This window comes from Galleria mellonella, unplaced genomic scaffold (genome assembly GCF_026898425.1).
Source record: "Galleria mellonella isolate WM207_F2 unplaced genomic scaffold, CSIRO_AGI_GalMel_v1 utg65, whole genome shotgun sequence".
Lineage (NCBI taxonomy): Eukaryota > Metazoa > Arthropoda > Insecta > Lepidoptera > Pyralidae > Galleria > Galleria mellonella.
In genome coordinates, this window is record NW_026442138.1 from 8,229,198 (window position 1) to 8,247,617 (window position 18,420).

Consider the following 18,420-nt stretch of genomic DNA (forward strand, 5'->3'; position numbering starts at 1 on the left):
TAAAAAGGTTAAGTAGGGGAACAGCATTTTTTGCAGTAAAGTGATAAACACTTTCAGAACACATTTAAATATAAAATTTTTTTGCTAGTATGCTTATGAACAACATATGTTCAGCCAACCACTACAATTAAATCTTTTAAATTCAGTGTATAGAGGGAAAAAATATTTTATGCTATAGAACGACACAGGGATGATAGATAGCCAGAATCACTCTTTTACAGCAAGTTTACTTAGATTGAAACATTGGGGGGTAATGCACAGCAGAATATTAATTCTGTCTGTCCTGTGATTATTATTTAATTATAAGAGACAAATAACAATATACTTAAAGTGAAACATATTTAATTTGAAAATGTAACTTAATATTAATGTATACAAAAATTAGGTGCATTGGACAGATGGTCAAATGACTAAACTTGTGTTGCGTGTGCATAACTAGCAACGGCAGGCACGACTCCAACTCTTCACATCTCACATGTGAGAGAAGAGCATAGTTCAATGGACTTCGTCCTTCACGCTAGGACATCATGGTGGTACACTCACATACATTACACATAAGTTTTTCACTACTTGCGCACAATATATTTCAGTCTCTTGACACATTGTCTCAGCCACATTCACTGTTACTGAGTAGCCATTGCTTTCTTTTTAGGCTTTTTTAAGCGCTTTAGTCCGTTTACGCTTGTTTTCAGTAAATTAGAATAGGCAGTGGTGAATTTTTCGACATCACGTTGTTCTACAACTGTTGAAATTTTTTTACTTTTATGTTGTGCTCTTAACAAACACTTGTAGTTGGGATTCTTAACAGCAGGAGTCCCATCTCTCGGCGTTGGTTTAGTACGTCCATCATCTGAAATAAGGGTTTCATGAAATTATGTACGAAATTAAACCTAACCAAATAACAAACTTTATAGTCACCACTTACACCTTTTCATAGTCATAGTAACTGAACCTGCAACACGAGCCTTCTGGAATAGTTTCGTTAGCTCGGCTAAAAACTAAAATTGAATAAATTTAAATTAAAAGATTTGTTAAATTAATAATTCAAATAATAAAATACATTTTAAAGAATCAATACCTCATCGTTACCCAAAAGAACCATTTTCAATCAAATTGATAATTGTAGTCAATCAAATAGATTAGTTTTCTCTTATAAAATTAATTATAATAAGCATTTTTCTCGTAAAAAAGAGAAATTTAAGATTGTTACATACAAAAATTTTAAGGAGTTTCAATTCGGAATTACGAATACGACACGTTGATTGACAATTGACATACCACTAATGACGTTTTGACGTTTAAACAAAGATTACCGTAGAATGGGGCGAATAAGGATAAAGGTATAAATATAAAATATTTATACCTTTATTATATTTTTATAGGGACAAATATTTTGGATAGAGACTATATTTTAGTGATTACTTGCTGTAATGGAGACGAAACCAGAAATGAGACTTGCATAATTATATATCTCTGAAGTTTTGAAGTAGAAAAAATAAATATTATTGACTTCATGTACGACCATTAGATATTTTACCTATAGATTTAGTATAACGTACTACGTACTCACAAAATGAGACGAAAATGAAATTACACTTTTTTTCTGGCAAGGGGCTGATGTTGCCCAATATAGTTAATGCATGAAATGTAAATATAACATGAAACAGCGCTCTACCATGCATGCATTCTTCCCATGATTCATCCCATGATTCATTGATTTTGTATTCGCTCGTAAATCGAAATGCAAAACTTTCGATTTTGTTAATAATTAGCAATTTTAAAAGTTAGTAATAATCTATTTATTAAACTCAGTACACATGTAATAAATTATATGTAGTATGTAAATATTAAATAATAAGATGTAAAATAATATTTTTTTAAAAACCAAATAAAAAAAAAAAATAAAAAAATATTATATCGTAGTACATATTATACAATATATTAGGGTTTCTAAACTTTTAGGAGTCACGAAGTACGTTTAAAATTTAAACAATTCTACGGTCCTCTATTAAAAACATTTATATCTTTCATCGTCTTTTTATTAATTATATTTGCTTAAATAGAAAGAAGGTAGCCATATGATTTATAGTTTTTATTTATCATTCCTTTTATGTAATTCCTTGTTCTTAGTACTATTCTTAGTCTATAGCTAATAACAATAAATCTTTGGTCTGTAGTCTGCGTTCAGAAGTTCTGACTCAATGAGACTGATGAGGAAGGTACGAATATAGATCAAATATAATTTGTAACAGTAATTCATTTGAAATTAAAGTCGATAAATTCGGGTTTGAAAAAGAATTTGCTTCTATTCTCTCCTCAAGACTCTGACTATGAGATAGAGAATAGTTTACCGTCTCTTCTTTCGATTCCCGACTGATTTATCAAGCATATTTTTCTATATATTTATTATATACTTAATTTTTTTTTGATGGGTGAAAATGGTATGGTAACCCTGCCTGCGCTAACGGGATACGCTGGCGAAGCACCAGTGAAGGGTGATAGATGAGAGTGAAAACAGGCCAGTTAGCCCATCATGATGAATTCATCAGGAATTAACCATGATAGTTGGAGGGAAAGGGATTGTTAGTAATGGCGACTGAGAATTCCATTGCTAGCAATATACCCAAACAGGTCGACCTCCTCGCGGTCCCCCTGGAAACTATCATGGTTAATTCCTGATGAATTCATCATGATGGGCTAACTGGCCTGTTTTCATTCTCATCTATCACCCTTCACTGGTGCTCCGCCAGCGTATCCCGTTAGCGCAGGCGGGGTTACCATACCATTTTCACCCATAAAAAAACCATGATAGTTTCCAGGGGAAACCGCGAGGAGGTCGACCTGGTTGGGTATATACTTAATTAGGTCTGTTGATAGTTATTAGCAGTAACTAATATATCTCTATTATACCCAGATTAATAAATCTGGGTATAATGATACGCAAATTTGGATTAATTTTTAGACATAACTTTGCGTTCCATATCTACTGAAATAGTTACCAAACTTTAACAATAAATTCAATAAATAAGTAATTATATTAGCTTTAGTGTTCATACAGCATCTTTTTATTGATATGGTTCTGTAGCTGGTACTATTCTCAATCTATGTATGGTTTATAAACTTAATAACATGGGTACCTACTACCGACACGATTACACTCAAACCTTTTTTAATAACATACTTTATCTCAAATTCTCTACAGATATACCTAATATTTATTTGTGTAGGTTAAACAATAAGACGATAACATTATATAAATAATTTGTTATCTGACGCAACTGTGTAGTTTGAAGATGAGTGGGGCTTGAGAATGCCACGTTTTGCAATAAAATTATAGTCTGTTGTCTGGTTACTTTTGTTCGAGTACTTATTAAATATTCTGAGCGACTGCACTTCGTGTGAGACCTCGTGATGAAATATATTTAAATAACTATCAAAACAACACATTTCAAAAGGAATAATGTCAAGTTATAGTAAGTATTTCACTGGAAATTGATGCCCGTCATTTTAAAATACCTAGATGAATCTTATTATCGTATATATTGATTATTTCTTATACATAATACCTACCTATTAGTATGATTATATATTTCACTTCGCTAATATGCGCAATGGCGTAGTGAAGTTAGTCTATGTAGCTACTTACCTGTATAAATTCACGAACTTACTTATACCTAGTATATGTAATATTTATGACGTTGAAACGCTTAAACACAACTAGGTTATAATCTCTAGATAGAGCGCCGAGTGTAAGAATGTCCAAGTAATGGCCTCTACTGTATGAAAGTCTGAAAGTAAAGTATATAGTTTTCATAATATACTCAATGTCTACGACTTCGTTTGCGTGTATTTTAAAAAAACTTTATTAGAGCTCTTTATTACTCGTATATGTATGATTTACGCCATCTAGTGTCCAAGCATTAATAACAAGTTTTTTTTTTTAATGGATAATAATGGAATGGTTACCCCGTCTGCGCTAACGGTATACACTGGCGGGGCACCAGTGAGGGATGGTAGGTGAGAATGAAGCAGATCAGTTGGCTTATCGTGACTAACAATAAATCAATCACAATAGTATCCAGAGGGAACCGCGTGGATGACAACCTAATGGAGTATACTGCTAGTAATGAGATTGTTAATTGCCATTATTACAATCCCCTCTCCCCCTAATATCTACTACTTTCTTAAGGGATATTTTTTTCAACTTTTCAATCGTCTTCAGAAAGAAGGAGGTTTTTTTAAACTGATTTGGAAAATTCTTTATTTATCTGAAAGGATATGCTTACAGATTGGTCCCATGGAAATTTTATTAGAATCGGTTTAAAAACTACAACTAAGTTTAGTTTTTAAATCAAAATAACTGGTTTGGCCACAATTGAAGTCGTTTTTTTTTTTTTTTGTGGAACACACTTATCTATAGCCTATATGTTGGCTCATGTTTACATCAATTACAATTGTGAATATTTCTTCACAATCTGTTTAGAGGGAGACTTTATACAAAAGTCGATTACTTGGGTACCCATTCGTGTTTCTACCGTGAAGCAGTTGTGTTTACATGGCTGTGTTTCGGTTTAAAGGATGGAATACGGCGTGAATTTACAGGGTACAGAGGAATAACACCGTCCTCAGGAATGGCAACGCATGGGAGGTATCATGGGCGAAACAGTATACTCTGTTATGTCCATGGTACTGCTCATGTCTATAGGCGACGGTTACCACTTTCTATCAGGTGGGCCGTTAGCTTGTTTGCCATTCTAAGTTTTTTTTTTTTGATGTGTGAAAATGGTATGGTTACCCCGCCTGCGCTAACGGGATACGCTGGCGGAGCACCAGTGAAGGGTGATAGATGAGTGTTTTTGTTTTTCTATGTACAGACAATCGACCTCTACAGTTTTATTTTATGCATACAGATTATTATTCTAAATATATTTAATGTAATTACAGTTTTGACTTCGTTGTGAATTTACTATATGTAAAGAAGATTCTTTCTACTAATATTATTAATGTGAAGGTTTGTAAAGATATTTGGATGTTTGTCACTCAATCACACTTAAACGACTAAATAGATTTGAATGAAATTTAGTACACAGGTAGATTATGTCTTAACTTAGCAAATATGTTACTCTATGTACGAGCGAAGTCGCGGGTTACAACTAGTTTTTACTAATATTATAAATGTGAAAGTACGTTTGTCTGTTCGTTACTTTATAGCGCCATAACGGTTTAACTATTTTACGTACTATATGTTACGTATATATATATATATATATATATATATATATATATATATATATATATATATATTTATATATATATATTACGTTATATTATACATACTATATGGAATGAAAACGGTAATAAGCTACTTTTTATCCCGATCACAAGAACAAAATCACAGATAAAAGCTAGTTAGTCAAAAAAATATACCTATTTCTATCATTATCAACACAAGGTATCTTCTACCTTCGAATTATGTATTTCATTTGTAGACGTCGCGTAGAAAATAATAAATTGAACAAATTGTGTATTTTTTTGTCAGTACTTGTATGAAATTTAAGTATGAAAAAATTGTCTTTATTTTGACAAATTGGAAGAGTTTTATCTATTTTGTAATAACATACAAGCTGACGGTTTACCTAACGAAAAGTGATAACTGTTGGCTATAGATATAAAGAGTACTTTCGATATCAAGCATACATTAAATTACTATATATATATATATATATATATATATATATATATATATATATATATATATATATATATATATACATATATATACAATGACTTTTTTATACAATGTGAGAGGCAATCAGGTATCCTTTCAGCTCGGGACGCGAGTTCGACACGCATTTGATCATGAGTTGTCGTCACCACATATGAGCCATCTTCTATAACAGCATACATTCAATGCGATTTCTTATCAAGTTGGAACTATGCTACTCAATAAGCGTAAGCTATGTAATCATCTGTCTGGTTACATAGAATACAGAATATATAAATAACGTTATATATGTTACAACATTTGTTTATATTTCAGCTCAGTATATTACAGCGGGAGTGGTTACTGCAGGCGTCATTGGAGGCGCATATTGCGCCTACCGCTTATACGAACGTGCAAGTAGAGTAAACATTCCAGAAAATTGGACGCAAGTGGGTACACTGAAAGATCTCTATGTATATCCAATTAAATCTTGCGGTGCTGTACGAGTGGATAAAGCAGAGTGCTCGCTCTTAGGTTTAAGAGATGGATGGCTCAGGGACAGGTAAATAGTGGAGCAAAGTTAGATTAATAGTTTACTATATACATGCGTAAACTTAATAACTGATAGGTACCATGTTGTAAACTTTAAAAGAAAATATATAAACTTTGATATTTTCTAATATTGGAACTAATAAATAAATACTGTTTTTTTTTTTTTATTTCACAGATTTCTGATGGTTGTAGACGACAAAAACAACTTCATTACAGCAAGATCTTACCCTGAGTTACTTTTAGTGGAACCCTCCGTGAGAAGTTCCGTTCTTACTTTGAATCAAGCAAACATGGAACCTATTAGCGTAAATTTGGCCGAGGTACTTATAATAAATCATCATCATCTTCCTACCCTTATTTCAATTATTATTTGGGGTCGGCGTAATATGTTTTTTTTTTATTCTATATTACAAAAAGATTTGGCTTATAGTTTTACAACCGGCCGCCTGCCTGACATCAACCCTCTTTGAGAACATACTTATAATAAATCAATACAGGAATATTCATTGGCGTAAACAATTATTCTAGTTAATGCTGAACATGTCTAGATGAGAATTACCACACTTTCCATCAGATGAACCGGCGGCTTTTCACCATTTGTAGTTACATAAAAAATTTATTTTGAAGCAATTATGATATTTCTTCTTTAATCGGCTTCAAAATGAAGAATGTTCTCAATTAGAAATGTATTTTTACGATATATTTTGCCATAATCAAAGTGTTTTTACGTATTCATAATGTACCCTTTAAATTAATAGGTCGTGTCCCTTCAGAAGCCTAAAACAGCCACGGTGTGGGGAGTTACAGTTCCTGTATACGATTGCGGATGGGCAGTGAGTGAATGGTTTTCAAGGTACATATGTAAAGAACATTCGTTGTATCTCTAGCTTACTATAAATTATATATTGAATGTGCATCTTAATTTTGTTGTATATCAATGGTAGCTACCTATATAGGTAATCTGTGATTTTGGTCTAAAAAGAAGTTTCTCTATATTTAAAACACAGATTACCTTGTAGCTAAAACAAATATGTTCAGGTAACTTAACTATAATAAATGTAATCTGTTTACTGCTCCCCGTATAATACAGTATTGTAAAATTTTAATTTCTATACGTTACAGGCTTATAGATCGGTCTACTACTAACTATAGATTGGTGTATTATGCTTCACAAAGCAGCCGCAATTTAAGAATAAATTCAATCAATCCAATATTCAAATTCGGAAAAGAGGACACGGTAAGAGAATTATTTAATTGTATAAAATTTGTTTCTCAATTATGCCTAAAGGTGGGCATGCCAATGCAATTATGCCTAAATATTATATACAGAATATTTTTTATTTATTCTGAAAAATTGCTATGATTCTGTAATATGTTTTATTTCCTATTTTTCCTGATATACTCAAATTTCCGGGGCGTTAATAAATGATATGAAATTGATTTTCAGGGCGCTTTCCCTGATGAAGTTTCGTATAATTTGATCAATCAAGCGTCAGTGGACGATCTGAACACGCGCTTGAAGGAGACTCAAGTGACACCACGATCTTTCAGACCAAATTTCGTGTTATCTGGAGCTAAAGCTTATGACGAAGACAATTGGAAATTCGTTAAAATTGGAGAAAACGTGTTTGAAATTATCAAACCATGCGTTAGGTTAGTGCTTTTATATTTTCTTTTAGATGAGCAACAGCCAATGATAATATATTGAACTAAAATGTGATACATACAGCCTTATACGCCTAATACAATGTTAATACGAGCAATCATACAAATTTATTTTAATTAATGTTTTTATTTATTTTTTCTTATAAAGAAACGAGTACATGCTTAAAAGGTATTTATTATTATTTATTTAAGATTTATTTAAGGTACATGGCATAAAAAAAAATAAGAAGCATATGTGTTTCCTGCGGTTTAATTGACATTTAAAATGCTTCCTTTGCAATCTCAACGTCACTATCTAAATTTTGTGGTTTCCAATATTATTCTTTCAGGTGTATCTTGACAACAATTGATCCAGAGACTGGAATACGAAATCCTAAGACCGAACCACTGGAGACTTTGAAAAGGTAATTTCGGTACTTTGTATTTATGTTTGTCGTAATATTGTTAGCATAGCCGTTATTGTTACTACATAAGTAAAATATATAACTTCATATAATCTGGTCTCTAGTTATTACCGGCTAGGTTAATATTTGTATACGATACCCTCGTACCAACTGAAATACTAGACGAATTATGGCAAAATTAATTTTACGCATACCTACAAATGCGGGAATACAAGTACATAAAGAATGACTTTTTCTTTGTTACTTATGTACTAGAAATGCAAATACATAAAATTTATTCATTTATTTAACGGTGAAGTAAATAAAATTTACAAGGAATTAGAAGAATCTGATTTTCACATAACAAAAGAATGGAATGTTTTTTTTATTTACAACTATTCTTTATTGTACACAAAAGGTTATTGAAATGTAAAAACAAACATAATAGTGCACAATGTAATGCACACTTAGTTTTCTATACAGTCGTAATCTTATTCATATTGGATTCTTTTAATGATAAAAAGGAGCTCAGCCACACCTTATAAAAGTTACCTTACACATAGTATTTAGAGTAGAGATGAACGTGGAGTACTTTTTATCCCAGTTAATGAACATACGTAATTACTTTAATGACATGATGTTTGTTTACAGTTATCGACAATTGGAGGACCCCGCTGCACGTCGTACAGCCGGCAATTCTCCTCGCATGGGCTTACAGATGGCGCTACGCTCTGGACCCGGGGGTCTTATTTCCCTTAACGATCCAATTTTTGTTGCGTAACCGATAGTAATATTGAAAAATAAATCATTGAATGAAATTCAATCATTTATATAAATTAAAAGTTTTTCGTATATTCGCTATTTTTTATCGTAGTTCCTTCCTCAAATATGTACCTATATATAAATCTCTTTGTCCTTTTTGAAATTGAAAAGTACTTAGTACCTAGTAATATAGAAAAATACGAGGTTATCGTTTCTGTTTGACCGTCAAATTTACTGTAGAATATATTATTTATTTATTTATATGTATTTATGAAAACGGTAATTTTTTTAAAGGGTGATAATGTAATCTATCGTTACATGCTCCGATGCTAGCGGAGCACCAACAGTGAGGGATGATAGTTGAGGATGAAAACAGGTCAGTTAGGATGAATTCAATAAAAAATTGACGATTCATGGTGTCTAGGGGCAACCTAGAAACCATGTTAATTTGGTAATACAACTAGGTAATTCTACTTGTCTAATAATTACTATTACCACATTATAAAGAACTACTACTTCTACTGCTATTTACTGAATTAATTGCTAAATATTATGAGAGAGAGAGAGAAGTAAACGCGTTTATGGCTGATCGGATGGTAAGTGATTACATAAGTATAAGCAATACCAGAGTTGCTTATGGTTATTAGGTTTTTAACCATAGTGATGTAAAAATAATAATTTTAAATAAAAGAAATTCGTAGTATAAGAACATTTTAATTTGTACCTTCAAATACGTATTATTTGTGCACTAATAAACTCAGAGGGACGGGATCCACCGGCGATCAATACGCGAGCGAAGGTACCGCCGCCCAGGCCTTTGGTTAGATGCTCCGGGTTCACCATCACGCATCCATACACTTCCTGTAAGATAAAAATCACAAAAATATTATAATATAGACAATTACTGCGAGATTCTTTTTTAATCAAGTTGGACTTAATAAGCAAATACTGGTATCTATTCTTGTTTAAACAAGAATTAGTGTCTAAACATACATATATATATATATATATATATATATATATATATATATATATATATATATATATATATATATATATATATATATGTATACACAGAATGTAAGGGAAAGGTTGGCAAAAACTGAAACGGAGAACTCAGACCATTTTATCTAAATCAGCTGTTTTTGTTTCGACAAGTAAATATATTAACAAAATGAAAAATATGTTGTGATATACCTATATAACTATAAATAACAAACAAGTTGACGGTCCACATGATGGAAAGTGGTAACAGTCACGTATAAACAAAAATAGTACTGTAGATGTCACAGGATGTACCCTCCTCATAGATTGCTATTCCTAAGGATTATAGTGTTATGCCTCCCTATCTTCTAATATCACTGTATATGCCGCTTTTCAAACTATAACATACTTTTTATGCTTTATGTTTTTTTTATTCACTTAAGTGGTAATATATACAGAATAGATAACAATATAGGTACGTGTGAGGGTAACGCCCTCTGGTGAGAAGAGTTTCTAGAAATAGGTGGAGACAGTACCTTGACAAAATATCTGAAGTTGGACGGTAGCAACATAAGGTGCGGTGTGCAGGGCAGGTGCGCGTGCGCGGCCCAGAGCGCGGCGTCGCAGGGCTGCGCGGCCGGCGGCGGCCACAGCGGTGCCCAGCACTGCTGTTGCACCACGTGTGCACACAGCCGTGACAGCTTGTCGCCCACCGGGCCACTGGTGTTTAAGATTTACATTACCAAATTATCAAACAGAAATCAATTTCTAAGGAAATTTCTAAAGTTTCTCGATTTTTCAGAAAAATCAATCGAGGATCGGCAGGCAGAAGAATTTATTTATAATATATACTTATACTTCTAAATTTTTTGTGACGTTATACAAAAATGTATCCCATCACGATCAATGAACATGATACCAATTACTTAATACAATATTGTGTTTGCAGCCAACATGGCTGTCAGAAAAACAATTTTTTAAAAATAGGTTCTTATTTAATCGGTATAGTTTTTAACTATCTTTTATAAAAATCAGTTTACTATATTTATTTATTTAATAAAGTTCGCCTACAACTTTAAATTTTTTCATGCTACTTAATCAATAACACAAAAAAATTATCTAATGTAAAAATCTTTTACAGGCGAACACCACATGCACTATTGTAATATTTAATAATGATTAACAATAACAATATCTGAACAATAAATAGATTAAGAACTTATGTCTAAAATTTTCCTTAATAAGTTATATCTGCTGTTAATGGATCCAAAATTGATGTCAAGGGTTTTATATATTTTTTAATATTAATAATAGTCAACAAATGAATATGATTATGCAATTAGAGGTTACAGTCATGTTGACATTTTTAATTAGCAACTATTACAGTTAGGGAAGACGAATTGAAGAAATTTTACCGTATTTTCATTATAATTAATTTATAGAGGAATATAAAACATATTCACTTACAATGATATTTCTTCTTGACTTATGTTCATAAGGACGTCGGTACTGGTGAGGCCCACCACGACACCGTTGATGTTGAGCGTACATGGGTCTGGTAAGAAGTGTATGTTGTGGTATTTCCGTCGAGTTGAGTATGGCGGCGTTGGGTAGATGTTCACGTGAAAAACGTCTTTCAAGCTTGATACGATATATATCTTTGTATATGGACTAAAAATAAAATATAGGAATTAGCTTATTATTTCCTTGACAAATTAGCTATTTTTATTATTTATCACTTAGTTCTCCTTCACTACTACCAGAATTATGTTATGTATTACTAAGGTGAGGGACGGGAAGCAGCGTCCTTCTTAAAACATTTCCAAACCAAACTGTGTTGCCAATCCGCCTGCCAAGCATAGCAACTACTCGCAAAACCTCTCAAGGAGGAAATGAAATTAAATATGAAATGAAATGAAATTCATTTGCTAGAAACATCGTAGAAAAGGTGTTGCATTTGTGAAGTTTATAAGATGTCCATTTATAAGATGAGGCTGATGATCGGATGTTCAGCAGTGTACAATTAAAGGCCGATATTGATATTGATGATGATGATTAGTATTGTATATTGGTATATATATTTATGTATTTATATATGGATATAACTGTGTTTATTTACATATATCTACAACGTTACATTTATTTTTTAACGTCACTTCTACCCAAAGGTTGTTTGGAAGAGGCTTAGCAATAAGACCACCTTTCGTACATCCCTATACTTATTGAAAATCCTTCAACAAGTTGTGTTATATTGGTGCAATAAAGTGATGAATAAATATTTCACAACACACATCATAGTCTGTTAGTGCCTTTACTACCCAACGACATTTGCAAATCTTGCTTGGGTATATTCTAGTTCTGAGTAATAGGAACGCATTAAAGGTATGCTCGCAGCGAGAGAAGAGGAGTAGATGTACCATGAATGATACAGTAAAGATATTCAGTAATATCAAATTGTTAAAAATTTTTTAGATGTTTATAAAACAATATAGCAGAGCTCCTCTGCTTTTCACTAAGAGGGGGTTTAAACTATCTGTTTGCTATTTCAAATTGTACCTAGTTAAAGTCCTACATTTTAAATGTTTTCACTATTACAGTAGGCAATCAGGAATATGATCCGTCTGAAGACAAATATAAACTATGAATGCCTGCGAAATAAGGGGTATTTGTTATTATCATACCTGGTTGTATTTAATTCTGCTAAATTATCTATTAACTTTTCAAAATATGATTTGTATGTCTCCGCCATAGAATTATCTTTAATTTTGGAATGTTCTACATCCATGAAGGGCCCAGTCATGATCACCACGTGCGGCCTATGTGTGCCAATGTATGTGATGAAGTCTTTTAATGGCTCGTAAGTCATATTATCCGAAGTCGTGTACGGTCCCGCTGCCATCACCATAGATAAAGTACCTAAAATGGAAGAAATTGAAAAAATATGATTTATCATTCTAATAACTGCATATTGTTTGAGAAAATGACTTAACGGATTTTAAATTTTTTTTTAAATCCAGCAATAATAAACCTAAGTTAAATGAATGAAAATAGAATATACAATTACCTTCTAACGTGTTCATCATATCAGCTTTGGGATCGGGTACCGGTTTTGAAGCGTCAGATAAAATTTCGTGTGCAATAAACTGATCTCCACGAGGGTTGATGCCTCGCATTACCACCACTTGTCCGGGAAACAACGAATACTGTTTCACACTGTGAAAATAGTAAAAATTTTATCTACAATTATCGTTCATACATAATTATAGATAAAATCAATTACTTTGCCCAATTCTTAGTGAAATATTGGTCAATCGAATTTAGAAAAATAGAAAAATTTATTAATTTATGAAGCTGATACAGTTCTTGACAATATACTCTGGTCGAGAAGCATTGGAGGGGAGCAAATATAATTTACCAATTATAAAACCGAATCTGTGTTCTTTAAAAATATGTTCATTATTATTAAAAAAAAATCCCTACTCTGCTTATTGCAGACTATTAAATTCTACCGCTTTTTTATGAAAATATATATTTATTAATGTCAAGCAAATTTCATGAAAATGCCGCCATATAAATAATTGAACTTCAGAACTGTCGCGTATGATGTTTATTTAAAATTTTCACAAGAAACTGTCTCCATATCAGGCTGCCTTCATTAGTTTCGATTCCGGTGTGTGTACTATTTTTTAATAGCGCGTTGGATCGGATTACAAGTCAGTGGGTAAAGTTGTTTTAGGGATATTTGTTGTTCAAGTCAAGAGACAGACTATATAAGTTTTGTGGAAGAACACCCCTATAACATGGGTAACTTCAATCTCATCTATGCACGATACTAAATTTAAATAAACTTACTTATCAATATCGACAGGTACTGCTTGGCTGAGCGACTCTTCCCATGTCCCTTGAAGTACGACTGATTTAGGGTTGAGTCTGGCGTCAGCATCGCATTCTATTCTTCCTGCTACTGTTACCACAATCTACAACAAGCATTCCCATTTAAAATTGTAACTTTTATAAATAGAATTATATATAATATATGAACATTGAGTTTTTAGTATTTCAGTGGCAAATAATACCATTACACAAAAAAAGCAGACTTCAATTGTAACATAACCAGTTATTTTCATTTAAAAACTAAACTTTTCTAAAAAAACTTTACTAAAAAATTTTATAGAACCAATCTGCATGTACATATATCCTTTTAGATAAAAAATAATTTTGCAAGTTTGTTTACAACTGACAGAGTTATGAGGATACAAATATAGAAAAAAAAAAATCCAACTTAAGAACCTTCTTCCTGAAGTCACCTGAATAATCATAATGGAAGTCTACTTGATGGAAAGTGGTAACTATTGCATGACTATATAAAACATGTTTATTATTTCACTTGCATTACAAATAAAGACATTATAGAACTTCTAGATAGGGAACATGACAAAAGTAACGCAATACATGCATAATAATGCACATACATGACCCCAATGTAGACTACATTCTGCTTACCTGTGTTTTATGTCTTGTAGAGGTAGATTCTGTTATGTCAGCCTTTTTCATTATACATTTAGACAAATAAGTTATGTGACTATCAAAAATACTTGCTTTTTCTTGTAGCATTTCAAAACCAAACCTGGAAAGAGTGATCAAGTGATGAACCAGGATAAGATAAAAAAATAATTTGTTTGCTTGGATCCACAATTTCGTTCCACATAGGTATATTATTCCTCCTCTAATTTAGAAATAAAACAAAATCAGAGCATCAATTTACAAATACGTCAATTTCAATAGCAGCTCATCAAATTAGGGACCTGACAAAAATAAATCCCATAATATTATTTATGGGTCCATATTATTTATAGGTATCCATTGTCCATATAAATAATTTTCAGATGTGGGTATTTTATCTACATGAGAATAATACAAATTTTAATAGAATCTTCGAACATGAGGTATTATTATTATAGATTGTCTTTAATACTTACATAGCTTTTGTATACAAATCACCGACGTCATTTGATATTTGTACAATATTGAGATTCGATAAATCATTGAGGTCATTAGTCCGAGAAAATAGTTCTAATTGTTTTTCTTCACCGTACGAGTGTACAACTGAGCCTGGATTCGGTCGCGACGAGTATTTAAGTGAACGTCCACTGAAATATTATAAAATTATTCCAGTGATTAATAAGTCGATTACCGATCAGTGTCTATTTTCAACTTTGCGCGCGACACTCCTAGTGGCTCTGGCCTACGGACATCTACAGGATGCAGACAGTGTAGCGTCTGGGGGATTTCATTATACATCGTATAGGCGTGTAGCGAAAATTTTTTGGTATTTCTTTAAAACATGAATCTGCCTCAGCCAAAGTCTAGATGGAATGTGATAGAAGATGGAAGTATATCAATGTAAAATGCATAACGAACTTTACGGCACAGAGTTATTGATTACGAAATATTTTACTATTTATGGAAAATTGCAATTTTACAAATATACAATTTAAATTTTAAATATATAAATGCAGATATAATAAATACATGTACAGAAAGTGTATATTTAGTAATCATTAATCAAATATTTTCCCTTTTTAACTTTCGTAAGCACACATCGACAAATCTTGACATATATAAAAACACTCTAATTATGTTTATAATCAAAACTTTTTTTTACAAAAATTGTTAATAAGTAAGTAAAATATATCAGGATAGTACGCCAATTTTATAGTAGTTGTCCTATGCTATTTATTTAAGCTATACCAGTGCGTGTATTTAACACACACTTCTAATAGTATACTACTACAGTATGAATAAGTATACAACATATATGACAAATGAAAGAGAACAGTCTCAACAATTGATTTACATAGTATTTACATATACTAACGTGGTTGGTGAATATGTAGCTGGATGCAGTTCATTTTGAGGTGTAGATATTGCTTCTGTTTCTAGCTTTACTCTCTGAAAAGCAATATTTTATTGTATTATTTATATATATACATATTTAACTACTATATTCTTTATTTTCAAGAAAAAAGCTTAACACGTTCTCGCCGGGGCCGATTTTAATGTTTTTTGCTGCGAGGCGGCGCTCTAATTGATACTACGCTTCATCATGAAATACGTACCATCGGTGGTACGCGCCGCCAGAAAAGACAGTCTAGTGCGGGCCACCGGTGGTACGCGCCGCCAGATAAGACAATCTAGTGCGTACCGCCGGTGGTACGCGCCGTCCAATGACAGTCTAGTCCGGCGTGAACGTGTTAAGGTAAAAAGGCAATTCATTTCCTTTTTAATTCGAACTTCTTGATTATCTATGTATGGATACAAGTATAGCATATCATTAATGTATAATAATCAAAGGCTTTTCTGCATAAAAAAAAAATATGAGAAAACCATAGTCATTGCAAAAAGATTATAAAAAAAAAACAGATAATACAATGTTTCAATGTTTTACAATGTTTTTATATTACAAATAAGAGTAGTCTGTTGATTGAGTTGATGGCTGCAGACGAGTATGGATCTAGTCATGATAGAAATGAAAACATGAACCAGAAGCAAACTCGCCCACAAATATCATCAAGTCATTAGGTATATTCAATAGAATTTATAATAATATTTAAATTATGACATAATAATTGTTTAATAAAATATTGAGGTAAATCTTGATAAATATAAGTGTTCAAATATAAGGAAAAAGATATATTCAATTGTCACGTTTATTTTTTATGTATACTATGTGTAATAATTTAAAAGTAACTACAATTTATCTAAATTTACCATTTACCAACTTGCAATATTAAGAAGTAAATCTCTTCTTTGTTGATTGTAGTTTAAACTGCATGCAATCGATGAGTGTAGATCTAGTCACAGATTACATTCACTGTGTTACCAGACTTACACCCATGCAATGCAAGCAGGTATTTATATCTTCTTACTTCATTATGTATCACCAGCTACTATTTAATATCATTTAGTCATACCTTAATATATAAATAGCACAAACAACTAAAAAATATCATTTTTAAGTTGTGAAATAAATTTAAATAAAGTAAACCTTAATTTTATTGGAACTTCATATGTGCATTTAAGTCTGGCCACAGTGAAAGTGCAGTTTTAATATTCTGCTTGTATTATTTTTTTACACAAGTACGCACCAGATATCATTTCTAGTCATTACTAGATCCAATGGACTTATACTCACTTATACACAAATACCACTTGATTTCTTTCATCAATGTCTATATGCAAATAGCAAAAGTAATCACTAATATAATTTAAAAGTACTGGAAAAGTGCTCTGCATAATTTTAGAAAAATGGCAATAAGTCCTAATTGAAAATATTAAGTAGATAATAGTACAATTATTGAAAAGTATTTTCTATAAAAATGATTCTTTAGAAAAATAAGGAAGGATATGCAGATGAATTATGCAAACATAAATATAGTAATAAATGAAATAAATCACAATGTATATGAATAAAAATACTAAATTATAATATACCATTAAAACTAACCTTTGGAGTTGCTGTCATGTAATTTGAAAGAACATTATTATCTGATCTGTTTATTAAGGAAATACAACTACAATTAAAATTAAATAAAAAAAAAGATCATCCTAGCTATCAGGAATTATTATTAAAAAAAATCATGTGAATAATGAAAAAATTTTTGCAAATTTGACAGTGTTTGCAAAATATATAGTAAATAAGGAACACGTGGAATAAAGATTCGTAAAGGATACTGAATAGAAATGGGCGTCCCGTAGACCGTCAAACTAGAGCCGGTAATTGATACAGAAGCTTCTTTAGCGGCCGCGTTGGTGCGGCTTGACGCCCGCTTGGAAAATTCCTTTCTTGTAAATGCATCTAAGTTTTCCAACGTTGGTGGTGCGCTGTTTAAATAATTCAAACTGAATGCCATCCATTGTTCGATGAAAGTTTCCGCGTCGACATCAAAATCTTCACACAAACTTACACCTATTAAAAAAGTGAATACCTATTAGAACAACCTTGAACATTCATTTCCATTGGCATAAAATTTAACAACATTTTGTTTAACAATAACTCGAATTTGATAGATATTTAAGCGATATCTAGCTCATCTAATAATTACTTACATTTTGTCAAAACTTCTTTTTCAACATCTATACCTAGTAATTGAAATTGCTCAGTCACCAAATTTTCGGTAGCCATTTTCTATAAAATTGAAATGAAATTTGGAAGAGCGAATGAATGAAAAAGTAAAAGACCGCCAATGAAGTTTGCGTCAGAAGTTTTGTATATAGACTACGAAAATTAATTTTTAATACAGATTAATAATATGTAGATTGATGAGTAAAGAAAATTCAGACTAGCCAAAGATTAATGTCATAGCGAGA

General features: G+C 31.8%; 3 protein-coding genes and 1 long non-coding RNA gene across 5 annotated transcripts in view; 2 read left to right on the forward strand and 2 right to left on the reverse strand.

The window, feature by feature from the left end:
* Positions 1 to 18,420, forward strand: part of LOC128201994 (uncharacterized) — a 124,764-nt gene that overhangs the window by 50,446 nt on the left and 55,898 nt on the right. The window lies entirely within an intron of this gene.
* On the reverse strand, positions 326 to 1,315 carry LOC113519678 (signal recognition particle 14 kDa protein). The gene is made up of 3 exons (XM_026904841.2): positions 1,079 to 1,315; positions 926 to 998; positions 326 to 850 (listed from the first exon to the last, which is right to left on the reverse strand). Exons 1-3 carry the CDS (start codon positions 1,100 to 1,102, stop codon positions 624 to 626), a joined length of 324 nt encoding a protein of 107 aa, XP_026760642.1. The 5' UTR covers positions 1,103 to 1,315; the 3' UTR covers positions 326 to 623.
* On the forward strand, positions 3,209 to 9,127 carry LOC113519677 (mitochondrial amidoxime-reducing component 1). Its single transcript, XM_026904840.3, has 8 exons — positions 3,209 to 3,473; positions 6,041 to 6,266; positions 6,432 to 6,576; positions 7,015 to 7,109; positions 7,379 to 7,493; positions 7,704 to 7,909; positions 8,251 to 8,325; positions 8,956 to 9,127. The coding sequence occupies exons 1-8, from the start codon at positions 3,461 to 3,463 to the stop codon at positions 9,083 to 9,085; spliced, it is 1,005 nt and encodes a 334-aa protein (XP_026760641.2). The 5' UTR covers positions 3,209 to 3,460; the 3' UTR covers positions 9,086 to 9,127.
* Positions 9,765 to 18,328, reverse strand: LOC113519659 (DNA polymerase alpha subunit B). 2 transcript variants are annotated; one of them, XM_026904813.3, is made up of 12 exons: positions 18,160 to 18,328; positions 17,785 to 18,019; positions 17,558 to 17,603; positions 15,929 to 16,002; positions 15,030 to 15,200; positions 14,554 to 14,677; positions 13,903 to 14,027; positions 13,115 to 13,263; positions 12,732 to 12,966; positions 11,518 to 11,721; positions 10,587 to 10,770; positions 9,765 to 9,927 (listed from the first exon to the last, which is right to left on the reverse strand). In XM_026904813.3, exons 1-12 carry the CDS (start codon positions 18,233 to 18,235, stop codon positions 9,793 to 9,795), a joined length of 1,758 nt encoding a protein of 585 aa, XP_026760614.2. In that variant the 5' UTR covers positions 18,236 to 18,328; the 3' UTR covers positions 9,765 to 9,792. The 2 variants fall into 2 exon arrangements, with proteins under 2 accessions (XP_026760614.2, XP_026760615.2); XM_026904814.3 differs by lacking the exon at positions 18,160 to 18,328 and having other exon boundaries at positions 17,558 to 17,598; positions 17,785 to 17,921.